Below are 27,548 nucleotides of genomic sequence, written 5' to 3' on the forward strand. Positions count from 1 at the left end.
ACAAGCCAAAGATTCCTCCTTCCACAGCAGCAGCAACAGCACCCTCAGCTGATTGGGCCGCCGAGGTTGACGCGTCATGGGAATCGGCGAATCCGGTTGGCTCGCCTGGAGCCACGTGCCCTCCAAACCAGGCAGTGTAGGAGCGGGAGGAGACGAGGCGGACCTCTGTTTCCGAGGCGACAACGGAAGGGTCACGTGGGAGCGAGGCGGTTAGGAACACCGAGAGCGGAGCGTGTCACTCAGCCCTTCCAGTCGCGGCGATTGGCGGAGAGCAGTTCGTGCGGGGCACGTGACGGGGCGCGGAGGCGCTGCCCGGTTGGTCGTTTCCGTGGTTACGAGGAATGAGGGGGCGGGGTGTTCGCTCCTCCTGGCAGCCGCAGCAGCAGCAGTCCCGCTGCCGCCACCGCATTAGCAGCGGCCCGTGAAGGCGGCCCCGGCCCCTCCTTGCCGCTTTCTTCTCACCATGGCGGCGCCGCCGGGGGGCGAACGGCTGACGGTGGCGGCCGCCGGGGGGTGAGCGCCCCAGGCTGTGGTCTGTGCGGGGCTGCGGGCGAGGAGGCGGAGGCGGAGGAGGAGGAGGAGGAGGATGCGCGAGTACAAGGTGGTGGTGCTGGGCTCGGGCGGGGTGGGGAAGTCGGCGCTCACCGTGCAGTTCGTGACCGGCACCTTCATCGAGAAGTACGACCCCACCATCGAGGACTTCTACCGCAAGGAGATCGAGGTGGACGCCTCGCCCTCCGTGCTGGAGATCCTGGACACGGCCGGCACCGAGCAGTTCGCCTCCATGCGGGACCTGTACATCAAGAATGGCCAGGGCTTCATCCTCGTCTACAGCCTCGTCAACCAGCAGAGCTTCCAGGACATCCGCCCCATGCGCGACCAGATCATCCGCGTCAAGAGGTGACCGCACCGGCACCCCGCCCTTCCCCGGAGGGCGGCTCTGCCTGGCTCCTGCAGGGGGCGCCGTCCACCAGGGGTGGGTGGGGAGCCTCCCTGGCAGCGCTCTTCGAAGGGCTCTGCCTCACCTGCCTCCCCACCCACCCCTCAACCACACTGCCTCTGCCCATCCTCACTGCCTTTCCCAGTGACGCCCACACAGCCTTCCTCTCATGACACCCACTCTGCAGTTTTCTGCACCGCCGGCCCCTGTCTTCCTTCCCAGGGGTTCATTTGCCCGTACCTCAGCATGCCAAAACCGGTCAGCCCCGGCACTCGGTAAGCCCCAGCCTACCGACTCATGTCAGTACGCTGGACTGACTCTCGTCCACTCCCTGCCTGCAGGTAGCCTCCTCTGAATGCAGCAGAGACACTTCCTGGCTTGTCCTGCATGTAGTCCGACAGCTGATGAGACCCAATCCTATCCAGTTTCCCAGTGCTGGTGCAGTTATGCCAGCGCTGCATGCTGTTCCGATACCGTGGGTCTGCTTTATGGCGACACCGGAGCTGGAAAGGTGGATAGGACTGGGCCCTTAGTGCCCTGCATTCAGTTCTTCCCACGAACTCGGTGACAAATCTGGTTTTTTGTGTACACCCACACAGTGCCTTGCAACCCGACCTCTCTGTCCTCCGTGTCCTTGCCTTTGTTTCAATCTGTTTCCACGCACAGAGCCTTCAGTTTTTCATTCCATCCTGTCCCAGTGGCTTCTGTTGCCTTTCCAACAGCTTGAACAACTCCCACTCTTGACCCCTTTATGTGCTGCTTTTGTTTCCAGCTTCTTGCACTTAGTCTCTCAGCGCTCATAATCCATGCTGGTTGCCTTGCACTTCCCTTGAACCACCCTCCTCTGTTCCAGGTATATGTTCTGTAACATCCCAAATAGAACATCCCTTCTCTTGCCTGATTGTGTGAAGCTTTCTTCATCTAGCTAAGAATTCGGGTATTTTCTCGAGCCTTAACTCTTTTGAATTTTGTCATTAATTCACATGATTTGCAAAAAGCATATCCTATTGGGAAAATTTTTTATTCTTTCCCCTTTCATATTGAAATAATTCCGGCATGATGTTTGACACCTTAGTGAATGATTACACAGGCCTACAAAACTGAGGGTCAGAAAAGTTTTTCCCAAACTTTATAGTGGTTTGATATGAATTTGGGGTGCCAATTCCAAAAATGGCATCTGTTTTGCCCTATCAAGTCTAGTTTAGGAGATATAGTATAGCTTCACTAGTGAATGGTTCAAGCAGCTTCCTCATGAGGAAGCTGCTTGAAGTATTCACTAAAGAGGCTATGCCATGTCTCCAAAACTAGACGTGATAGGGCAAAACGGATGCCATTTTTGGAATCGGCACCCCAAATACCCAGGAATCGGTGTAATGTTTAAGGAAGCAAAATGTGTGTTGGCCTGTGTTATGAGAAAGGATATTTCTAGAAACTGTATGAAGGCTGCCATTCTGTGCATGCTTACTTGGGAGTTAGCCCTGTTGTACACAGTAAGTCTTACTTTGGAGTAAATCTGCATAGGAATACTCTGCTCAGCTCCTGGGATTTTTATATCAAAGCTGATGTTTCTAGCTATTTGGTGTCTGTCTTTCCTATATGAATGAAAATATCAAATTTTAGAGCTGAAAAGCTTTTGAAAATCTATCCCCTTGTATTGCAGTAGAACCCTTCAGGCCTATAAAATCCATAGATTAGTCTGTTGTAACATTTTTATACCACTTTTCTCCCCCCCCCCCAAAAAAAAACCATACCCAGAGCAATTTCCAATAAACTATATGAATGGTTCTCAAACTGGTGGATCATGACCTACCAGCAGAACTGGAAGAGGGCTGTTTCTCCTTAAGGAGAGTGACCCAGAAATGGCTGCAGCAACAGCACTGCCACAATTGTGCTGCCGCCGCTATCAACAGTCTTGAAACATATCTAGGGGGTAGTGCTAGCCTCCTGTGGGGTGCAGGGGGTTCGAAACTCCTGCGGGCCTCCCTGCTGCTCCAAACTGCCTGTTTCGGTGATAGTGACCCACTTCTGGTTTTGTGATCGTAACCTGGGAATGGGTTGCAATCACCAAAAGAAGCAGTTTGGAGCAGCGGGGAGGTGTGCAGAGGAGGTTGCAAGCTCCACAGAAGGCCAGTTTTACCTTCCAGGTATGTTTCAAGACCCTTAATTGCAGCAGTAATGCCATTTCTGCCTCCCACCCTGCAAATACTTATTGCTGTCTCAAAGTCTGTGTAGGACTTTGGGAGCTGCAGAATTACTTAGAAACACAAAAGAAATCTAGAAAGCATTGTGATAAGTGAAAAATATGTTGGGAAAATTTAGCAGTAAAGTAAAAGGTTCTACAATTAATCAAAGGCCTGATTGTGTGTTTTAAAAAAGGCATCTACAAGCTTATGGTGGTATACAAGGAAACAGCTGGCAGGTCTCTTCAGAGAGTAGGTTTTGTAGAGCAACCATAGAGAAGGTCCTGTTTTGTGCATCCTAGCCGCACATGAACTTGAACTCTTTAAGTACTCCCATTTGAAAAAGACATAGTGAGTGGTGAGGGGCTTCAGATAATAGTAGAGTCTCAGAGCAGGAGCAGACAAAAAGAGTAACTTCAGTAAAATATCTTGTTTTTTTAGAGTGAAAGCATGGTGGAGAGAGGTGGTTGCATCTCTATCCAAAGTCACCCTTGCATCTATTTTAAGGGAACATTCTTCCTAATGTGAAATATAGTGATATATTACAACCAGAAATTGCCAGTCCTTTGTTTTTAGTACTTTATCAGCCATGAAAGTGGTCAGGAATGCAAATACACAAAGTGTTAGAAATCTATTCTTTTTTTCCTTGAAGCTACAGTCCTCATTGTTAACAACTAGTGTAGTAGTTCTAGGAGAAGGGTCCATAATTGGTTTTTTAAGAGTTTAAGCGTTCTTTTTAGCATATTCCCCTGTAGTGACTATCTCTGAGACTATATACATAGATGAGGACAATGTTACAATATAAAATTATTTCATAATCTTAGCTGGTATTGAACTATGCTTGGAAAGGTCCTTTTCATTTTTAAAAGCAACAAGGCCCTTTGCTCCTATGGCTTCTAGGAATGGTATGTCTCTGAGATTCACTAATCTTTTATCAGAATGTGTTGTACAATTTAGTCCTTAAGTTTTGCTTACCATACTATTTTCATATCTGTTGCTGTAGTTATTCTGATATCACTCAAGTTGCATTGGTGGCATACTGATGAGCAGTGTACCACAGAGCGCAATCCTATCCAACTTTCCAGTGCTGATGCAGTCATGCCAGTGGGATGTGTGCTGCATTCTACAGTGGGGGGGGGGGCAGTTACAGAATCCTCAAGACAAGGGAATGTTTGTTGGGGCTGCATTGGCCCTAGAAATTTGCATAGGCTTGGGCCCTCAATCTTTAAAAGCACATGCTAACCATAAAGTCTAAAGCAGAATACAGCAATACTTCATCCACGTTACTTTTGTTGGTTTGCTCTATTAGCTGTTTTCAGTTATAACCACATTTTGTCCACATGCTTTCTTCTTTCATCCAATTTTATCCAACCTTCCATGATGTTTATTGGTGTTCTTGTGTTTATTTTTCTTTTATTTCTGTTTATTTAGACTTCACATTCATTCACATGTGTTATATAGTTACGGTATTCACAATTTTCACTGGTCCAAATAAATTACCAAGCTAAATAAAGCTATGCTTTGACTTTCATCCATGCTTTGGTCCCTAACCGCACAAAAGTACAAGGTATCTGTATTGCTGTAGTTTGAACTATCTTAGGGCCCAGTCCTATCCAATTTTCTAGCACCAATGCAACTGCAATGCAGCCCTTAGTTCCCTTACCTTTAAGAGGTCCATGTGACTGCCCCCCACCTCGGGATGCAGTGTATGCTTCGTTGGCACAGCTGCATCAGTGTGGAAAGTTGGATAGGATTTGGCTCTTATAATATTTTTCAAACTCTTGTTCATGTACCCAGTCAATGGAGCTTTATCTGTTGCTTTTCTACATCCTGTCAAAGACCCAGAAGTGAAATGTACTTTCTTCCTATAGTATTTACTGCTACGTATTTACTGCTAGAAGACTCAAGTCCAGCTAACTCTGACAAGTGGTGGAACACTATTTCTAGATAATAGTTAGAAGAAAGAACAAGCAGCTCAAGTAGAAAGAAATTTGAACTATCTGTCCGTACATCTTTGGGGAAATTTTTAGAGAATTGGCAGCCAAACATTATCACAGTAGTCCCTACTCTTTCTGGTTGTGTACCATGTAAAGCAGGGCTTTTCAAACTGGGGCGTTGTGACGCCCCAGCCTGTGGGCCCTGGCCTCTGCCCCCTTAAGGGGCGGGGGCATCCTGGAGGCAAGGAGGATGCAATGGCGCGATCCCGAGAATCGCGCCACTCAGGGGACTGCAGGGGCTTCGGAGCACTTACCCAAGCCTCCTGCAGCCTCCCTGCAGAGGCAGAGCACAATCACATTACTGCTGCGGGGAGCCCTAACAAAGGTTCGCACCGGGCTCCCTGCACCCTGGGGAGGCTGCAGGAGGCTTGGGCAAGTGCTCCCAAGTCCCTGCAGCCCCCTGAGTGGCGTGATCCTGGGGATCGCGCTGCTGCCTTCCACCCGCCCCCGCTGCCTCCCCCCGCCCCCGCAAGCACTTACAGTGGCTCAAAGTCTCCTGGAGAGTTTGAAAACCACTGTTGTAAAGCATTGTGCAAGAACTGCTTCATGTCTCCTAATACAATTATCCCGTTTTTGCTTGAGCTTAACTAATAATAGGCACCACAATAAACTTTGCATCCAGAATATAGTTTTTTCTAAATGTGTCTGTGGCATAAGAAGAGCCATGCTGGATCAGACCATAGGCCCATCTAGTCCAGCTTCCTGTATCTCACAGTGGCCCACTAAATGCTTCAGGGAGCATACAAGACAACAAAACACAACCTGCGTCCTTGTGCGCTCCCCTGCATCTACTTCGCTGTACCAGTGGCCTACCCCCCTGTACCAGTGGCCTACTGGTGGGCTTACCATCTTGTAATTCTAGAGTGAAGGTGTGGTCATAATTCCATTAACAAAGCATATCATAGTGATTCTGTATTTACATGTGAAAGATGAGTCTTGTTTTTTTCACACTTTTTTCTTTCTATAAAATGCTACTGAGTGTGCGCTGACTATGGATTACAAAACATGGGCTTTCTTGTCCATCTATTTTTACTGATTAAAATGCACACGATCTTCACTATATATGATACATTCTGTCTTGTAAAACTTAATTCTGTATTTTTGTCCATGTTTAAATGATAGACGTCTTAAAGACGTATGGTCTATGTTGCTAACTTTTAGCGTTTCCATAGTTTCTGTGAGAGTAGAAACCTAAACCATGAAATTAGTTTTTAACTGGTCAATTCTTCAATTGTTGGGGAAATTCTAGCTTAGTTCAGAGTCATTAGCATATATTTTCCAACATTCAAGCTAACCAGTCACCGAAAGTCTGTAGAATCTAGTCTGATGCTTCCACAAATGGCAGTATAGTACTATTGCTGTTTCCGTGTCTATCCTTATCTTTTTTTATACAAATCACAACGTCTTTATTACCTGACAAATTACGTCTTAAAATCCCCAACGTATTCCAAGAGGTGCTTTGTAATACATTTGTTAGGCGTTCACATATGCCATTGTCATAACATGTTAAGTACCAGTCTCTGGATGTGAATTACATTACTGATTCTGGACCAGTTCATGCCACCATTAATATGAGTCAAGATATGAACAGAAGTCATGGCTTCCCCCACCCCAGCTGTGTTTTGAGGTGGTTCTGGGTCTGCAGTTACTGCCTTCCCTTGCATACATATCCCAGTGACCATTGTATTTCTAGACTTTGGAAACTGAATTGCACAGTTGCATGCAAAAACTAATATCTGTCAAACGGCATGACCGTTAATTTAACTGCATGCCTCAGCCTAAATCCTGGAACCTGTAGTAGTTATGAGCATTGGTTCACGTAAGTTTCGAAGTAACGTCTCTGCTAGTTGGTAACCATTGCTGCCCGGTAATTGTAGAATCACATTTTCCACTGAAATACTGCAAATATTCATCACTAACAAGTGGTTTCAGATTTAAAGTATCACTTAAGGTGTTAGAAAAGTTCCTATCTACATTGTCACAGAGATTCTTTGTCCCCAAGTTCCTCAGAATCTTATTGTAATGCTCATGGGTCTATATACCAGTTTCTTTCTGAGTGAGTCCCAGCAGCATAGAAGGAAGTGATCATGCAGATCCTGCGAAGTTTCACAAAGTTCAGTATGTATATTTGTTTCAGATTAGACTCGCAGGGGTGTCAAACATAAGGCCGGGGGCCGGATGCAGCCCCAGAAGCTTTTTATCTGGCCCTCAGGCTCTCAGCTGCTGAGGCGTTACCACTGAAATGGCAGCCCACATGAAAACTGGGCTTTCCCAAATCTTGAAACGTGATCAAGATTTGCGTATTTGCTCTTCTGTCATTTGCAATTATTGAGTTTCTATATGAGAACAAGGTCTGATTTCTGGCCATTAGCTGCTTAATGATGTCACTTTCTGCTTAATGACGACATGTCCGGCCCTCAGCAGGAGCCCTGAATGCTAACTTCGGCCCTCTGTATGAAACAAGTTTGACACCCCTGGATTAGAGGATGAATTTTCCCCAGGGCGTTCAGGTTTGAGTGTTTTTAATTCTGTTCTCGAATCATTTTTGTTCTACAGATTAAAACTTAAAATCTTGAAACACAAGTGAAGTATAACAAAATAATACCCCAGAAATGGCTTGTGGTGTAATTGTCCTGTTAAATCTTTTAAACTGTTAGTGTAGCAGCTTAAGGAAAACATTGTGCATTTTAAGATTGAAGCACAAAAACTTGATATTTACTTGAATTCTGTGATGGAAGTATGAGGTATATATTTTTTTATTCATATCTTGCCTTTCCTCTTTTGCAAGGGGTGTATTTATTTATTTGTATAGATTTATATACAAATAAAGTAGTCTACTACTACTTCCTTCTCTGGCTGCTGGTGAGGATAAGCCTGATCTTCCCTTTGCCATGGGCTTCATCCTGGCAGACAGAGGATGCAACATCCCCAGGACCTTAAATAATAGTAATAATAATAATAATACAGGTATTTCTATACCGCCTTTCTTGGTCCTCAGATTTCTCCTTAGACTTTATTCAAGGAGGTTTACATAGGCAGGCAAATTAAATCCCCGTAGGGATTTTTACAGTTTGAAAGAAGGTGTCTATCTTTCAAGAAACCACAACATTCAGATGTTTCTTTCTTGATCTGGTCGCAACATTCTGGCCTCCATCCTCCCACGCTCAGAGCAGATGGAATAGCTCTGCTTCAGCTTGTCAGCTGCTTCAAGGTTGCACGGTGCCGGTGGCCTCGAACTGGCGACCTGCGGATGTTATCTTCAGGCAAATGGAGGCTCAATCCTCTAGACCAGACCTCCTGCCCTTTCATCCTGTCTATAAAGAGTATCCCTGCTTCGGATTTAACTCAGCAAGATTTGCTTCAAAAAATATGAGGCACGACTCCTTAGTTTGCGCTTCATACTGTACTCTTTGTATGTGCCAGATTTTCTTGATGGCGCAATCTTGATGGCGCAGATTTTCAGATGGTGCAATCCTAACCAACTTTCCAGCACTGGCATAGCTGTGCCAGTGGTGCATGTGCTGCATCCTGCGGTTGACGGAGGCCTCCTCAAGGTAAGGAATGTTTGTTCCTTTACCTCAGAGTTGCATTGCCCTTACCTTGGTGCTGGAAAGTTGGTTAAGATTGTGCCCTAATTTTGTTACAATATGCACCGTTCTAATTCTTACTGTGGCTCCATCACTGCACTGTGTAACCTTCTAGAAAATATCAGTATTTACATAAAGGCTGAGCTGTTGTACTTTAATATAATCTTTGGTGCAGAATTGCAAAATTATTTGTGAAATCTTCTGAAATAATTGAAAAATCTGATAGAACACACTGAAGTCTCCCACCACAACAGCCACTATGGGTGCAATCCTAACCCCTGGTGTCAGTGCTTTCCAGCACTGACATATGGGTAATGCAGCTCTGAGGTAAGGGAAGAAACATTCCCTTACTTTGAGGAGGTCTCTGTGAGTGACACCCAAGTGTAGGATGCAGCACATGTCCCATTGGCGCCACTATGCCAGTGCTGGAAAGCACTGACATAAGGGGTTAGGATTGAGCCCTAAATGACCAAGATGTTTTTTGGCATGTATCTGTGGACAGAAGAGTGTAAAAGTGAGTCATTTTAATGGATTCTTGAGTATGAAAGAAGTACACTAAAATGTTCTAAATGTTGCTGTCAAATCCACTCCAAAACTCTCACACTTCCCTTTGCATAACTACACTTCCAAATCCTGGTCTCTTGTCATAAGAACATAAGAAGAGTCCCGTTAGATCAGGCCAAAGGTCCATCTAATCCAGCTTTCTGTATCTCACCAGATACCTCAGGGAGCTCACAAGAGAGAACTATGTATATCCTGGTGCCACTCCCTTGCATCTGGCATTTTGATGTAGCCTACTTCCAAAATCAGGAAGTTGATTTTAGATATTAACGTCACGTCATTCATGAAGTTAATAGAAAAATTGAGACTGTTGGTTTTTGAAGTCATACATGCTAAGTCATTTATGAAGCAGTGTAAGGATTCTTCTAGATGAGATACTGTTTCCTGCTGTAGCCACAGATGGCTAATACTATAATAGCACTCATTGTCTTGGCAAGATGTTTGTTTCTGTAGCCTTGAAGTGGGTGTTCAGCTGCCTCCAAAATGGCAAACTCCAGCCATAAGTGAGAAGCTTTTCAAAGAAAATCTAAATGTAGGGGGCATGTGTTCTGGCACAGTAGTGGTTGGTTATATAACCTCTGAAGAGGGAATCTTATAAAGAGGAGGAAAATACACTAAAAAATGGGGGGAGGGTAGGAAGTGACATGGGGGGAAAGACTTGTGGTAATGTCATAGACAATTCAGTAGTTATCCATGACTTTAAAGCAATCCTGTTGCTCCTACTAATGGAAATATAGGTACTGCTCGTTCGTAATGGAAATTGCTGTTTTTTTATCAGAGAAGGGAGTTGAAGCTTCACTACTGATTGATAATGATGTCTCTTGGAACTGGAGCACTTATTGAAACTAGATGAGCTACCCTTGTAATAACACTATCATTTCAACAGCCTTTTCTGAAAGAGGTCTTATCTTGGTGTTTTCCAGAATACATTTATAATATTCTAGTTTAGCTTGACTCTGTTTAAATAGAATTGTCTGCCAGCTTCAGAATTCCTTATTCTTGACTTTTCGAGGCTTGGTAGTGATCCTGGCTTCAATATTAGTTTTAACTCATTGTTTGTGAGTTGATATTTTGCAAAGTCTTCCAAAACTTCACACATTGGACTTTTTTTAGGATTCTCTTAGACCAGTAGTTCCCAAACTGTGAGCCCTGGCTCCCCAAGGACCCGCAGAAACCAGCCAAGGGAACCACAGAATCCTTATGAAAAACCCGTGGATTTTTCATCAGTGTCTAGGATTGTAGCCCTAATGGGGAGCCACAGCCAGTAGCAGAGTAGGTCAAGGGAGTCGCCAGTTGAAAATGTTTAGGGACCACTGCCTTAGATATTTGAAAGAATTATGCATTTTAAATAGCACAAGTCAGTTCTGAAAACTGACTTTATTCTCAAATCATTTTTAAACCTGTATTTATGAAGATACTATAATTAAGAACAGCAACTGTTACCCTGCTCATGCCCAATCTCATCTGATCTTGGAAGCTAAGCAGGGTCAGGCCCGGTTAGTACTTGGATGGGAGACCGCCTGGGAATACTGGGTGCTGTAGGCTTATACCATAGTCTTTCGAGACTGAAGGTTGCCAACCAACCAATTAAGAACAGTGAAGTATTGCGGGATTGTAACATGTGTTAGCCATGGAAACAAGAGCTGAGAAATAAATGGAAAACCTAATGAAAATGTGACTCAACATCTTTATGTTAGCACTTTCACACAAGCAGATTAAGGGCCAAATCCAATCCAATTTTCCAGCAGCAAAGCAGCCACAATGCAGCCCTGAGGCAAGGGAACAAATGTTCCCTTATCTTGAGGAGGCCTCTGATCGCTTCCTTACTGCAAAATGCAGTGTATTTGCTGTTGGCGTGGCTGCATCAATGTTGGAAAGTTGGATTGGATGGGCCCTAAGCGGGAGAATTTCAGTGGAAGGGTTCTACCTTCTGAGAACTTGGCTAAAGCATTAACCTGCTAATATTGAGAGTCTGTGGTGGTGTAAGAAACCATGTGTGGTCAGATTAACAAAGGCTGAAAGTGCTTGCAGAAGCAGAGGTTAAGAAAGAGACCTACTGAGAGGTATTTGATATAATTTGTCACTACCTAGTAGAGTTTGGAACATTACATGCATGTTGGAACAGTATTTGCAGTGAAACAGGGTTATAAAATGCTGTTTATAGAATTCTTTGGAATGAAATCATCACTCAGGTTTCACAGCTTCCTAGGAAGCAGTGGCAGAGCGTGGGGGTGCCACAGGGGCAGTTGCCCTAGGTGCAATTTAGGGCCTCTCCCTCTCCCTCTCTGGCTCAGGGAGGCTAGCTCAAGCTCCCCCTCCTTCCAAAGGGGCACAGCGCCAGCCTGGCCCCCCTTGCCATGACACACCTGCCCTGGCTACAGAGGTGGCTCAGAATCCATAACCAGCAGCTGGTCTGCGCAAATGCTGCAAGCAAAGGCAGCGCCTTCTCATGGGCACCACTTAGCCTGGCTTCTTGGTTAAGGACGTCCTCAAGCTGGAGAAGTAGTGCCCGGTGGCCTCCCTCGAATTGTCCTTCCCTGCCACTGTCCTTGCCGCCTGAGCTTCTGCTTCTCTGATGGGGAGGTCAACAAGGAGATGCTACCCTTCTTAAACTCCATGGCAGCAGCGAAAAACCAAGTGGACATGGGACTCTCACCAGGCAGTTATGTGCAGGCGGTGCTGTGGGGCACCTGCAAGCCCAAAGGGCTGGGGAAAGGGAGAGCTGATGCTGGAGTCTGATGTCAGTGAGTCCTGGGCCAGCGTGGCCACTGTCCCAAGGGGCCTGTGGATGAAGGAGAGGCTTTGTTGGGAAATAACAGATTCTTCGTTGACCTATTAGGCTGGCCCAGTCAAGTCTGGCTTCCAGGGTACCCCAAGATCCACACTGTTCAACACCCATTTCTGTCAATTGAGAGAGATTTCAATGTAGAGATCAATAGTTATTGAAAAATTTGCACAAATCAAAACAAGGTGATTTTAAATAAATTTGAGTATACTAGCATTAAATTCATTTTACTTTAATTACAATGGTCCACGGGTTAGGGAGCACAATACTTGCCTTGCCCTGGGTGCCTGTAACTCACACTATGCCACTGCTAGGAAGTTTCTGGTTAATTGGCTGGCATTCTGGATCATTGTACAGCTTTTTAGCAAAATGGAGCTTCTGGTTGCATTAAGGGAGGTCCTTTGAGGGCTCTCTTCATCCATGGAAATTGGTATCTGGGGGGGTGGGGGGGTCCAGAAATGGATCCACCATGGATACCGAGAGTCCACCGCATACCGCTGAATTTAGAAATGGCCAATAAAATAAACGTTGTTGTATTCAAATAAGCTGATATTGAGAACAACACAGCTATCTTGAATGTGACAAAGATATCCTCATTTTCATTTGTACATCTCTGCTTACAAGAGGTAAGCAGAGGCCAGGGTTTACAAAAAACCAGAAGTGACCTTCTAAGGTCCCCTAGAGCAGGAGTGTCAAACATAAGGCCTGGGGGCCTGATGCGGCCTGCAAAAGCTTTTTATCCAGCCCTCAGGCTCTCAACTTCTGAGCAGTGCTGAGGTGTTACTACTGAAAGGGAAGTCCACATGAAAATTGGACTGTCCCTTATCTTGAAATATGATCCAAGATTTGCATGTTTTCTCTTCTGTCATTTGCAGCTAATGAGTTCCGAAGTGAGAAAAAGTGTTTATTTTTGGTTATGACCTGTTTAATGACATCACTTCCAGCCCTCAACAGGGATGATGAATGCTATTCGGCCCTCTGTATGAAACGAGTTTGACACCCTGCCCTAGAGGGCTGGGGAGGCTTCACAGCTTCCTCGTCTCTAGTGGGTCCATGAGACTCCAGTGGGTCCATGGGTCTGAACTGCTTGGGTCCTGAATCAGCAAATATCACGGACCCACCTGTAGTTCTTCTTAATCTAAATTAAGCAGATTATCAGGCAGTTATCATATAGAAGAGATTAGTCCAGCAGTTCCCAAACTTACTGTTGTCATGTTGCCCTTCTTTTGCAGCAGTATTCTTTCCAGCCCTCCTGGCTGTCGCCATCTTAGATCGCACAAGATCTCACAATGCCCAGGAGAGCTAGGAAGAAGAGCCCTCTGAAGACATCTTGTGGCACCCCTGTGAGTTCATCTTGGTGTCCTCAGGTGCTGTAGCACAGTTGGGCAACCACTGGATTAGTCAGTGTTTAGTCAACCTGAGTTCATGAATCCCTACCTGTCAGGTTTTTTAACTCTTAGGATCAGAATGTGATGACCAAAACCATTAGGCACCCTAGAGTCTCATGGCTAACAAGTTCAGGTTACAACTCCCCATACATATGGATTCCCAAGAACACTTCAGAGAGACATGTGGAACTGGTGGGTGTGCAACTTGCAAAAATTAGGGTTAAAGCATTAACCCTTTGGCAATTGTAGCTCAGTGCTGCAGTGGGGAGGCTTGTAGAGGGGGCTCTGAGCCTCCAGGAGGCTGCTTGACCTCCCCCAGATATGTTAAAGTGCCCTGGGTCCCCATGGTGCCGCAATCGCTGCAGTGCCATTGGGGGCGCATTCCCCCGCCACACCTTCGCAACAACTTAGACGCTTCCCAACTCCCTTGGAGGAGTTTGGGAACCCCTGCCCTAAAACCCTTGGAAGACATGCTCTGTTTTGTCATCCCTTGCCTGAGACCTTTTGACATAGATCTTAAAATAAATGAGTTGTTCAATAATTTTTTAATGAAAAGTTTATTAATCAGCATTGGTCAGAATTTTAAGTTTAGCACCCATACTGCTGTCATGTTATAAAAAAACAAAAATAGGCATCTTTTAAGTGTTTTCTCACATTAAAGCCTGTCGTTCTGAAGTTGAGTTCGGGTGTACAGGCAGCAAATATTGTGGCTTCAATATATTCATTTCAGTTCTCATGTGCTACAGTGTAGTGCTGCAACAAACTCACAGAGGCACTGCAGGCTAATTTCAATTTTAAAGGAACACATGGCAACAAAACTGTAGGGATGCCATGAAAAGGCAATGTTTGGGAACCTCTGGTAGAGTGGGTTGCTTCCAAAAGAAGTGAGTTATAATGAAGTCCCATTGAAATTGATAAGGCTAAGGCTGCGCTGTTCTGCGCACTTACCTGGTAATAAGCCCCATTGAATACTGTGAGACTTGCTTATCAGTAGACATGCATTGGATTGCACAGTTAGTCATGACTATGTTCCGTTAAATTCAGTGGTGATTAGTCAAGACCAGGAGTGTCCAAACATTTTGGCAGGAGGGCCACATCATCTCTCTGACACTGAGTCAGGAGCTGGGGGGAAAAAGAATTAATTTACATTTAAAATTTGAATAAATTTACATAAATGAATTCATTAGAGATGGAACTTATATGAATGAATGAAGGTCTTGCAATAGCTCATGGCCTATAAAAAGCCTTGCACAAAGCAAGGCCAGCCTTTCTTTCGCTGCCACTGCTGCATCACGGATGTGAAACAGCAAGTAGTGGAGGGAGCCCTCGTCCCACAGCTCAGGTGAGAGGTTGAACAGTCATTCTCATGCTGAGAGCAGTTGCATCAGGCCAGCATGAGCTCCAGCAAGTCTCTGGAGAGCCAAAGGCTCATTGGAGACTGGGGGCTCCCCAAGGGCCTGATTGGGAGCCCCCGAGGGCCACAAGTGGCCCCCTGGCTGGGGTTTGGGCACCCCTAGTCAAGACTAAAGGTGCAATCCTACCCTGCGCTGTATCAGGCAAGTCAAGAAGCTTGCGCTGAATTAGTGCAGGATAGGGGCCCAAAGCAGCTCTGCCAGAGACAAGGGGGAAACTTTTCCCTTTACCTCCTCATAAGGCGCCCTTGCCCCCTCCTTGGACTTGTGCCACCTCCTGACTAAACTTTGTATAGTGCAGAAATGAAGCCCTGGCTAACACAATATGTGTGCTTTTTTAAAAAGAAGTTGCTGCTTTTTTAATTATGATATTTTGCTATTTTTAGCAGGGGTACAATTTGAATTGGTGTTTGTCTTAAAATCAACAGGTTTTCATTCTGACTGTTCTTAACTGTCTAGTGTACTTGAGGATTCTAAGGATGCAGTGATACCAAGTATTAATATTTGGGTATCTTCTAAGAAATTGTGTCTACAACTCTTTTAATATTTCATTTAGAAGTCTTGAACATGTGCCTCACAATATGGTCACCTGTGCTTCCAAGATATTGCTTTATATATAGGTTTGTATTCTTCAAAATATATATTCTGCCTAGTGTTGCGTATGTTGAAGAAACTAGCATCATGATAGAAATACTTTTCTGTTCTGGATGCTGCCTTTGTGAAATAAAGGAAGGGATTATGTCCAGTGAGAAATTGTGGGCACAATCCCGAAAAGGGAGTGGGCTAGCCCAAGTCACTTGCCCTGACCCACTGGTGTCACAAAAGTGCCATAAAGCACTTTCGTGCCAGTGGGAAAGGAGGGAGGCTGACACAAGCCCCACTCAGATGGCATTAAAGGTAAGACCATGCTGCCAAGCTTGGCCGGCGTGTGGGTCTGCGAGGGCAAGAGGGAGGGGTTTGGGGCATGGGGCCAGTGGCGGGTAAGCGGGGACGGGGCCAGGATCCAGCACTTATGCTGGATCCTATCCCAGGCTGCTTGGATCTGTGCTACCTCTTAAGGTGGCGCAGATCCAAATATCCCCATTGGGGCTGCTGCAGTGTTACCTAGGGTAAGGGGAAGCAATTTCCCATTGCCTTGCACTGAGCCGCAACTGGCCCCAACTCTTTCTTGGATGTGGGGCAGACCCACCAACCTGCCTGCCTGCTTCAGGGCAGGTTAGGATTGGGCCGCCCAACTGCTAGCTGTGAAAAAGAATGATTTAAGTCTCAGTCTAATGGTGTAAATGAAGCTAAAATGTAAGCTGCTGTACTGCCAGCTTAGCAGGTCTTTCTTTAAAACGCACTCTAACATGTTGTTTGAAATGTAAGGATCTCCTGCCACTACCTGTGCAACATCTGCAAATCCCAAGCAAGTGTGAGCATGCAGGATTTGGGCACATATCATGACTGCTTTTGTCCTTTTCAAAAATGATTCTCTTCTTGTGTGCATCAAGAAGAAATACCAAAATTTGTAATATAAACATGTAGACATTGCATAAAACTACTTAACATGTCATGTCATGACTGCCGTTGTCATAGTTCTGTTGGTTTCTGCATTGCACTATTACATTAAAATAAAACAATTTAGTCAAGCGTGAATCTTAGATGGACTGCAGATGGAAAATGACTCAACACTTCTGCTTTCTGAAATGCTGCAAGAATACCATTCACTTGGTAAATTTCTGGGCTGTGTGTCCTTGATCCTGGAGCATGTGTGTGTGTTCAGCTACCCCTCAATCTCAAGTGCTGAGACCAATTCTGTTGAGTACAGTTTTATGGATTTAGGGTGCTGGAGGATGAGAGTGTTTGGCCAGGGTAATTTGTTGGTGCAGCAACAACCATGCAGATTGCTAATATCCGTCTTATTTAAAACAGGTACCGAATATGTTGATTTGGATTCTTAGATCCATCACTGTACATTGATTTAATTTTGCTCTTTATAGTGTTAAATATAAATGTGACATTTCTTTGAGCTTTCAAATATATCTTCCTCTGCCAAAGGAAAAGTCCACATTTTTTGGAAATGCCTGCTTCTTCGATAGACTCTAGATTTTTGGCATCCTGGGATGATAGTAATATGCAGTTTAATCCTAAGAAAGTTGATCTTGATTAAGTACCATTGAAATTGGTGAGACACCTTAGCATATTGGCAACCTTCAGTCTCGAAAGACTATGGTATCGCGCTCTGAAAGGTGGTTCTGGCACAGCGTCTAGTGTGGCTGAAAAGGCCAATCCGGGAGTGACAATCCCTTCCACACCGGGAGCAAGTGCAGTCTGTCCCTGGTCTGTCTCCCTGGCTATGGGCCTTCCTTCTTTGCCTCTTAGCCTCAGACTGTTGGCAAAGTGTCTCTTCAAACTGGGAAAGGCCATGCTGCACAGCCTGCCTCCAAGCGGGCCGCTCAGAGGCCAGGGTTTCCCACTTGTTGAGGTCCATCCCTAAGGCCTTCAGATCCCTCTTGCAGATGTCCTTGTATCGCAGCTGTGGTCTACCTGTAGGGCGCTTTCCTTGCACGAGTTCTCCATAGAGGAGATCCTTTGGGATCCGGCCATCATCCATTCTCACGACATGACCAAGCCAACGCAGGCGTCTCTGTTTCAGCAGTGAATACATGCTAGGGATTCCAGCACGTTCCAGGACTGTGTTGTTTGGAACTTTGTCCTGCCAGGTGATGCCGAGGATGCGTCGGAGGCAGCGCATGTGGAATGCGTTCAGTTTACTCTCCTGTTGTGAGCGAAGAGTCCATGACTCACTGCAGTACAGAAGTGTACTCAGGACGCAAGCTCTGTAGACCTGGATCTTGGTATGTTCCGTCAGCTTCTTGTTGGACCAGACTCTCTTTGTGAGTCTGGAAAACGTGGTAGCTGCTTTACCAATGCGCTTGTTTAGCTCGGTGTCGAGAGAATGAGTGTCGGAGATCGTTGAGCCAAGGTACACAAAGTCATGGACAACCTCCAGTTCATGCTCAGAGATTGTAATGCAGGGAGGTGAGTCCACATCCTGAACCATGACCTGTGTTTTCTTCAGGCTGATTGTCAGTCCAAAATCTTGGCAGGCCTTGCTAAAACGATCCATGAGCTGCTGGAGATCTTTGGCAGAGTGGGTAGTGACAGCTGCATCGTCGGCAAAGAGGAAGTCACGCAGACATTTCAGCTGGACTTTGGATTTTGCTCTCAGTCTGGAGAGGTTGAAGAGCTTTCCGTCTGATCTGGTCCGGAGATAGATGCCTTCTGTTGCAGTTCCAAAGACCTGCTTCAGCAGGACAGCGAAGAAAATCCCAAACAAGGTTGGTGCAAGAACACAGCCCTGCTTCACTCCGCTTCGGATGTCAAAAGGGTCTGATGTGGAGCCATCGAAGACAACAGTGCCCTTCATGTCCTTGTGGAAAGATCTGATGATGCTGAGGAGCCTGGGTGGACATCCAATCTTGGGGAGAATCTTGAAGAGGCCGTCTCTGCTGACCAGGTCGAAAGCCTTTGTGAGATCTATGAAGGCTATAAAGAGTGGCTGTCACCTTACTGTACTTGTAATGTGATTGACTTCAGTTCCATTGATTTAAATGAGATCTAGGAATCATAACTTTTTAGAATAAACCCTCACATTTTAGATGAAGTTTACAGTAACTATAATACAATTTCCTGTGTTCTAAGCACTACTTTTCTGAAAGAAGTGATTGCTTAGTCTATCTTATTATCGTCTTGGTATGGTTATATTCATTTAGCCACTGTTATCTGGCGTTCAGTTTTAAAGAAGGACTATTGTGACTATTAAAACTTTCAGTGACTATTGGGACTATTAAAACTTTCAGTTTTAAAGAAGGACTATTTACAAAAAAAAAAAAAGCACCTTCCCTAGATGGAAACATTCAAACAAATCTGCTTAAAGCTTACATAAAGAAAAATCTTTAGATCTGTTCAAATTCAGGGGTGTGCAGGTTACGGAATTTGTTTTGTCTGATATTAATGTGCATCCATCAGGCATCTCAATATTTGTCCTAGAACACCTTTTAAAGATCATCATTATTATAGAGGTGTTGGCAGCAGGTCCTTTTGCTTTTGCTTTTTGAAAGCTTCATAATAAGTCTTCAGAAAGTTGGAAAAGAAACAATATTTTGCTTGTGGAATACTGAAACTGTTCAGTGTGGCAAACTTAGAATTCTAGAGGTGTTGCAAGTGAATTTCCTATCTTTGACTTGCGTAGTTCAGCAAAATAATTAGGATGAGTCAGACTTGTGGTTGCCTGCTTGTTTGACTCTAGTGTGCAGGTGTTTCGGCAAGGGTCATGCACAGGGGCTTGACTAATGGATTTGAGTGCTGCAGTCTGAATTTAACAACACAAGGAAGTGGTAGTTTACCTTTAAAAAAAATTTATTTGGACTAGTATTTTGGCTGAAAGTTCCCTGAAAATGCTTTCTTGCACTTGGTAAGACTTAAACTTGTTTTGGATTCAAACATTATTTGAAGGTGGTCTTGTGTCTCTTCTGAAACTTTTCTGACCATCCTTACCTCTCTATGAGTGCAGGAGTAGGATGTGTTTTAATGGAAAGATAATTTACTTTTGAGTAAATTTACTTTTCTCGATTTGCCCACTGCATACATGGAAGCTTCGTTTGACTGTTTATGGCCAAACCTTGGACTCATGTGTGCCTGTTCCCACCCTTGTTTCCAGGCAGCTTTAACTTGCCTGTAAACCAGAACTGGGGATCACCTTTCGAATATAGTTTCCAGATCTAGTTTGCACCACTCATAGTTTGCTCATCTTGAATGTTGTGCGAAACCGATTTCTACAAACAAGGAAATGAAGGGTAAGAGAGTGTAGCATGACAACAAGGGACTTGGGCATGAATGACCAAACTGTGGTTGGCTGTCAGATTAAGTATTTAGATCTTAATGTAACAGCAAAACATGGTGTGGTCATTCATGCCCAAGTTCCAGTTTATTCTTGAACCATGTTAGCTTTTCAGGGACATGTTTTTGTAAGAAAGCACTAATCTTTTTCTGAAAGATTAGGAAACCCCCCCCCCCCCATTTCAAACATCTTTCCATAGTGCTAAGTTTGATGTGAGTGGTGGGCCAAACTTATGGTGTCGGCCCTGATGGGACATCCCTTTAGGGTTGCCACTTTGGGGTGATGGCAGTGTGAGATACACCCACTCCCCCCACTGTCTATATAACTATGAGTGTGGGTGTGTAATTTACCTCTTCATTCCCACTTATCCTTGCTTTCACTTCCCTCCCTCTTACTGCTGGTTCCGTGTCTGGCTTCGATTGTGGGCCCTGAATCAGGAAACAGTTGCATTCTGTTTTGTTTGAAACCAGTATACAGGTGGTGCCTCTGTATCTGCAGATTGTGTGTGCGCAGATCTAGCTCAGCGCAGATCCCCGGACCCATGTTCAACCAGTCTTGGCCCCACCTGAGCCCTCCAGAGGTAACTGGAGCTGTGCTCCGGTCACCTCCAGAGGACATTCTAAAGCTTCAGAATGCCTTGTGTGGCATAAAAATGTCACTTCTGTATTCCCTCAGGAAACCAGAAGACACACTTTTGGTCTTGAAATGGCCATTCTGAAGCCCACAGAGGCTGCAGGCAGACGTGCGCTGCCTCTACAGGCTTCAGAAAGCCCTCTGGAGGGCTTGTGGGGCAGAAAATCGCAGATTTGATTATCCGTGATTTTTGTATCTGTGGGGTGTCTGAGAACGGATCCCCTGAAGATACCAAGGCCCATCTGCATAAATAAAATATCTACCAGGCCTACTGAAACCATCCAATTGAAGATTGTATTTTATGCCTCTCTTTTTTTTCCCAAGTTGCCCACGTGAAGCTTGGCAAATAACACAGGCCTACAAAATTGAGGGTCTGGAAAGGTTTTCCCCAAACTTTATGGTGGTTTGATATGAATTTGGGGTGCTGATTCAAAACATGGTATCCATTTTGCCCTATCACGTCTAGTTTTGGAGGTATAGTATAGCCTCATTAGTGAATGGTTCAAACAGCTTCCTCATGAGAAAGCCATGGTTTAGGCTTCCTCATGTGGAAGCTGCTTGAACCATTCACTAAAGTGGCTATGCCATGTCTCCAAAACTAGATGTGATAGGGCAAAACAGATGCCATTTTTTGAATTGGCACCCCAAATATACCCAGGAATTGGTGTAACGTTTAAGGAAGCAAAATGTGTGTTGGCCTGTCATTCTGATAAACTGTTGGCTAAAACTATTTCTGAATGTGGTTGTTTTGTATTTCCCATTTTCTGGGCCAACACGCATTGTTGAAGATCCTGATCATTTGGGTCCCTAATTGGCCTATACTGGGCTTTCTAATAGTGGTTGACTCTCGCCTTCTGCTGGTCACACAGAGGTTAGAGCTGTAGCCAGCACACACAAGCACAGTTTCTCCCTCCACAAGTTAAGTGAATAAGATCTGAAGGTGGGAATAGGACTTAAGTTCTTATTTAAACATGAATAATCTTCATATTATAATAGTTGCCTGGAAACAGCAAGCAAGAAGTGCATTTTTGCCTCTGATTCCATCCAGAGCTGCTGAGTTGTCTGTTTCAAACTGCCTTAGATAATTTTGATCCGAAGTAGGTTGCAAATCTTCAAAATTGTGACTACACTTATGGCCCAACACTAATTGGATGCCCTCACACCACACAGCAACCAACATATCCCAAGTTCAGCCTCTGAGCACATTGCCAACACAGTCCTCCCAGTAACGCTGGCACACCCCTTCCCAATAATGTAGACAGCATCCATTGGAAACCCCAACACAGCCCATCATCCATGGAGCAGTAGCCTTATATCAGTGTGTTGTCAACACATCATCAGTGTAACTTCTATGGAACCAGTCACTGCATCCTACATGCCGCAACACCAGTGGCCAGAAAATCGTCTCCAAGGATGGGGCAGTGCCATCCACTTCTGGGGGGGGGGGGCATGTCCCCTGTTAGCCACTAGGAATGAGCAGGCATTACCACCAGCCCCAAAGATACCACGTGTGTACATGCATAGTAAATTCAGGTTGTCAAGTGCCTATTGGATTGGAGCAAAACAGAACTGCCCTAAAGTGGATAGTGTCAATTTAAAAGAAAAGCTCCTGTCTCCATAAACTCAGCCTGATACAGACTGCACATGTGCAGTGGTCTCAAAGAGCCATTAAATATTGCATTGTCAGTTCATAGCAGAATGACAATTGGCCTGCTTGAGACTTTCATGGCTTATACCGTAGTATCCTGGAAGTGGTCTATATAGGATTTCAGATCTACAAGTGCGGATCCCATCTGTAGCTGTAGTATCCACTTTGAAAATACAAAGCAAAGTTACACTTGCATGATAGCTGTCAGTAAGTTCCTCCAAACAACTGCACAAAATTTCCAAATCATGATGGCACCATCTTCAGATCAAAGGCTTTATGTTAGAATAGTAGGGATCTTTGTTTTCATAAAGACTGCAAATTATTTCAAACTGGCTTTTGCTCTTTGTTGCAGGTATGAAAAGGTGCCTGTAATCTTGGTTGGAAATAAAGTGGACCTGGAGAGCGAGAGGGAAGTATCATCAAGTGAAGGCAGAGCCCTAGCTGAAGAATGGGGTTGTCCTTTTATGGAGACTTCTGCTAAAAGTAAAACAATGGTGGATGAGCTTTTTGCAGAAATTGTCAGACAGATGAACTATGCCTCTCAGCCAGATAAAGATGATCCATGCTGTTCTGCTTGTAATATACAATAGCATTACAAATGATGGAATTGGACCTAATTTGCTGTATTTTTGGTAAAGAAATGACTACTTCACTTCATGGTTTAAGGTTGGGTCTCTCGGGATAAATCCAAAGTGGAGCAGCAGCATTAACTCCAAGTGGATCATTGAAGTTGATCGGTTTTAATGAAAGAATTGAGAATAAGCTTCTACAGTTCACTTACCTGCAGCACATCTCCTACACCTGCAACTCTGTGGCATAGTCAACAGATTTACAGGGTGAGCACAAACAATGTATGTTGGCTTTGTCAGATAACAGCTACTGCATTAAGCTAAAAGTTGTTCATGATGGTGAAAAGGAGAGCACCAGCAAAGACCCTTTGCACTCTGCACACTCTCTAGTGCTAAGTTAAGGCTAACCAAGTTTAAGTGTCTGCATATCGAATTTCAGGATGTCACTTGTGGCCAAGTTTACTCAGTCAAATATGCTAACTTCATCTTTGACCCAAGTGTTAATAGGGTTATTAGCAAATCAATGTAGTCTTGGTTTTTTTCCTTTAAATTTGATTCCTTTCTAATATCCCATCCTGCGAAAAGGAAAATATTCCCTCAGTACTTGAAAGTAAAGAGAAAGCTTTGAAAAATCACCGGCTTGTGAAGAGAACAGTGAATGTGTTAAGTATTCTGCTTTGCTGCTCAGCAATGGTGGATTCCTTTGGACGCCGTTCAGTCAAGAAACCAAATGAACCCTCTTGTTTACAAAGCAGGAAACATGTTCGTCTCTTTGCTGAACCAGGAAGAAGCAACTGTGATGGGGGTAAAAAAATTGCTTAGCCTTACTAATGAGGAAAATTTTAGCACATTAACAAGTACCATCCTGTAAGGAAAATGAAGCCATGTTGTATCCAGATGTTCCTTTTTGCAGAAACCTCATGGGGACTGTATGAGCAGCCTGCATTTTTAAGTTTAAGGATACCAGTTTATTTCTTGCCTTTAAGGGCTATGTCTTTGGTGTGATACCCTAACTAACCTTTGGAAGTCAAATTTGCTATTTGATAGCTTTAATGTTGGCAACTTGGTTAATTGAATTAACTGTGTGAAGTTACTTTGACTCAGAAGTTGAATACGCAAACATTGTAATTCCATAGATGAGGGAGGAGAAAGTTTTTTTCTTCAGTTGCCTAACATGCTAGTCAGGTGCTGCCATACAGTGATAACTGTTGCCCTGGTTATTGCCGTGACAGATAGTGAGTGAAAACATTGTTTCGAAATGGTGCTCAGCCTCTGATCTTAATTTTCATAGCAGTGAAATAATTATAATTTGCATGACTTAACATCACCGATATATCTATTCTGATGTCTTACAATCAAGGAAGTTTTCAATTGAAATGTCTAAGGTTGAAATGCTGGAGTGATCATGTTGAGCTGGACCTTAGTGGATAAATTTGGCCTTTAAAATGCAATATCACTGAGCCTGTGGTCCAAATACTACCCTGCAGTTGAGTTTCTCAGTCTTGTGGAGTAATTGTGTAGTTTCCTTGTGTAGATGAGTGGAGAGGGGTGTATGTGTCTTGTGTGTGTGTGTGTGTGTGTATGTGTGTTGGTGGGTGGGTGTGACTTTTTACAAATGCTGTACTGAACTTGAGTTCTGAGATGTTTGCCTCCGTCAGCAGAAAAACAACCTGCAATCTAAAGTGTGACTAAAAAAACTGCATTCGAAAACATTTTTTGAACTTTGACAACACTTGGCCACTTTATTTCTTACACAAAAGAACACTTTTAATTTAGTTCACTTTCTGACAATTTATAAATAATGATGGATGATTATAGGCCACTATTGCCTTAGTCCTTGCATGTGTTTTTTCCATAAACAAGGAAGCAAAGAGTGTAATGCTAAGCAAGAGGTCCTACTTTAGAAATGTAGCTCCTTCCCAACCAGCTTGCACAGCCTTGGAAGTTATTGCACCTTAGTGCATCGAGTATTGACAACCTGCATGTATCAAGGGAATAAAACTGTCATGAGTTCAGTATCTCAAATATTTTAAAAGAAATGTTACTGCAGCAGTAGCTCTGTCTCTTAGGAAATAACCAGCTTCACCAGTGAAGTAAAAACAGACAAAACATTAATTGTGATTGCATATTATGCTGATTAATTCCAAAAATGTTTCCTGTCTTGCATGTCAGTCATTTACGCAGTCATAACAGTTGCATAAGTTAAGATGAATGAAGGGCATCAATGACATTTATGACAGAAATGGGCATGGTTCTGATCTGAAAGTAATTTGGTAATGTGAATCTGAACAATGAAAATGAAAAGTACTTCCTAAATGATGCATGTTGCAGTTTTGGAGACAAAGCATTGTGTGCTGTCACAAAAGTGTCACAGTCTTATGTGATGTATAATTCTAAGGATGTAGTGTGTGTGCTGTTTGGATTCTGCTAATGACTATGGTTGGACAGTGATGGGTGTATTTGGTTACATAGTTTAAACATCAGCGAGAGGGATATTAAGGCTGAAAGTAATCACATTTCCGTGGGACTTTTTTCCATGTCATGTGTTAGGCCAGCTTGTGAGTCACAAGTGAAATAGATCATCACCAGTTGTCTAGTGCCAATTCAAGAGGTGCCAGTGCTCCTGTGGTCAATTTCTTTCTCCCCTCTTTTCAGCTGGTGCTGCTGATTGGCCTTCTTCTGGTCATTGCTGTATTGGACTGATATCTCTGTATTGGCTGTCACTGAAGCTGGGTTTAAAAAAACTAGGCCCAATGACAGGCCATTCTAAGCCAGTCTACTTGGTAACCCTCATTGTCTCCTAGTGATTATGTGGCACTCTTAAGTATCAACCCTGTAACTTTCATTAAATATGTCACAGTTGTATTCCCTCACTCACAAATGTGCAGGAATGGTATACCGGCATGTATCAGCACTGTTACACATCTTGGAAGTTGCTTGTCGAGGATGACTGCTTATTTTTGTATCCTAATCAGATTCCAATGATAGTAAATTTTTTTTGGTATAACATGCCTTAAAATATTATCATTTGATCCAAAGACCCACTATTCTTTAGCTGTTCTTGTAGAGCTTTGTATTTTTCTGCAGATGGCATTTTAAGTTTATATTCTTGAAATATGTTGCAATTTCTTTTGAAAGTGTGTTAATTCCTTTCCCCCCACAAAAATTTAATCAAACCAGCATCAGTTCTAAAAGTGTTTTAAAGGTGTGTGTGTCCGTGTCCCACATTTACTGATAGCAGCTTCTGAAGACATTCTCTTATGGTAGGACCAACAGTAGATTAACCATTCTACGTACAGTACAGTTCTAAAATTGCCATTACTTTTTATGGGCAAACATGCTGGTATTTTGCTTTTCTACATAATAAATGCTGCCAATTAGGGTGGGGTGGTGCATTTTTTTCGCCAGTGTGCAAGTAACAAACCAATTGGATTACAGTTGGAAAATCCATGACAAAACAAACCTGACATCTGCAGGAATTCCGATGTACATTATTCCTCCATCAATTCTTGATCAAGGTTTCAAGAAATGATTGCAGTGTGTTTTTTGAAACTAGGCTTAACCATTGACAATTTGGAATTTCCTAGAGTTGAATAAAGATATCTAACAGTTGATTGTTTGAACTCTATTACAACTGATAACTGAAAAATGCAGCAAATTTTATAAGGTGTCAGTTGTTTAAATCATGATGTTTCAAAATAAATCAAATTGTACATAGAACTCAATGCAAACTCAGCAGTTGTATTTGGAGTTAAATTATTTTAACAAATAAATTTATTTAATGAAATGTCTGGGTTTTTGTGTACCATTCCCTTTTGTTTTTCTTGCTCAAACAAAACAAATTCCACTATGTTCTTTCTACTTCAGTTGTTGAGAATGTAGTTGTTTTTCCTTCAGCTGGCTAAGTTGGAAAAATACATTTGTCCGGTATTCTTGGGAAGCAAAACTGTAAAAAAAGGGGAAAAAATCATGTTCACTTCACTAAAAATACCTTAGAATATTACCTATGTACAAGTTATCCAAGAGGTTGAACTAAAATATCTGCCATATCCAGGGCTTTTTTTGTAATGGAACGCACCGGAACAGCGTTCCGGCACCTTTTTTTCCCCTCCTCCTGGCCCCCACCTTTTCCCCCCTCCTCCTGGCCCCCACCTTTTTTCCCCTCCCTGCGCTGCCCAGCACTGCTGGCTAGGGAGGGATTCGAACCTCCAACCTTGTGCTTCACAGCCCAGCACTTTCTCCATTGGGCTATAGGAAAGCCTAGAGTTACAGTGTTCAGAACTAATATATAAGGTCCTGAGCCCAGCTGGTGGCCATCAGCGCCTCAAGTATTGGTTCCAAACACTTTGAGCCTAAGACTTCCAGTGGCTCAGTTACTAAAGTGCTGGTCTGTGGAGCCAGAGGTTGGGGGTTCAAATCCCCGTAAGGAATAATTTTTTTCTTTTTTTTTTTTTTTTTAGGTGGGGAGGTAAATAAATAAAAGATTACATTTGTTAATCTTAAACTTGTTCTTGTAAGTGGGTTCCTGCACCTTTTTTTTTTTTTACAAAAAAAGCACTGGCCATATCTATTAAAAAGCACACAATATAATCAAACTAAATTGTTAATATAAATCCCATCGTTAATTTAAAGATGAATATATCTTAATTAAATGGTTATGTATCTGATCCACTGTTCCTAGCCGATTACCTTTTGTGCTTCTGTTGCTCTGCAGAATATCACAGCTTAGACTTGATAATACTATTCCAACAGTAGTCATGCTAATGTTAACACAATTGTTCCAGCTCACTGCCATTGATTAGCAGTTGCACTGTCATCATGCCAGTATGGATAAAATACACCATTGTGCCTGAGAGCAATGAGTATTGGTTGGTGTTTGTTTCTGAGCCATGTGGGCTCTCAGGTGCCAAACACTAGAGGCTGGCACACTGTGAGAACTATGTATTCTGTGGCAACTGCTGCG

At 43.7% G+C, this 27,548-nt stretch overlaps 1 protein-coding gene and 1 pseudogene across 1 annotated transcript; both read left to right on the plus strand.

The window, feature by feature from the left end:
• The first annotated feature begins 586 nt into the window (after positions 1-586).
• RAP2A (RAP2A, member of RAS oncogene family) lies at positions 587-26,372 on the plus strand. The gene is made up of 2 exons (XM_066620171.1): positions 587-900; positions 22,369-26,372. Exons 1-2 carry the CDS (start codon positions 587-589, stop codon positions 22,604-22,606), a joined length of 552 nt encoding a protein of 183 aa, XP_066476268.1. The 3' UTR covers positions 22,607-26,372.
• Positions 10,691-10,810, plus strand: LOC136646339 (5S ribosomal RNA; annotated as a pseudogene).
• Positions 26,373-27,548: the final 1,176 nt, after the last annotated feature.

The sequence above is a fragment of the Tiliqua scincoides genome, chromosome 3 (genome assembly GCF_035046505.1).
Source record: "Tiliqua scincoides isolate rTilSci1 chromosome 3, rTilSci1.hap2, whole genome shotgun sequence".
In the NCBI taxonomy this organism is placed as follows: Eukaryota; Metazoa; Chordata; class Lepidosauria; order Squamata; family Scincidae; genus Tiliqua; species Tiliqua scincoides.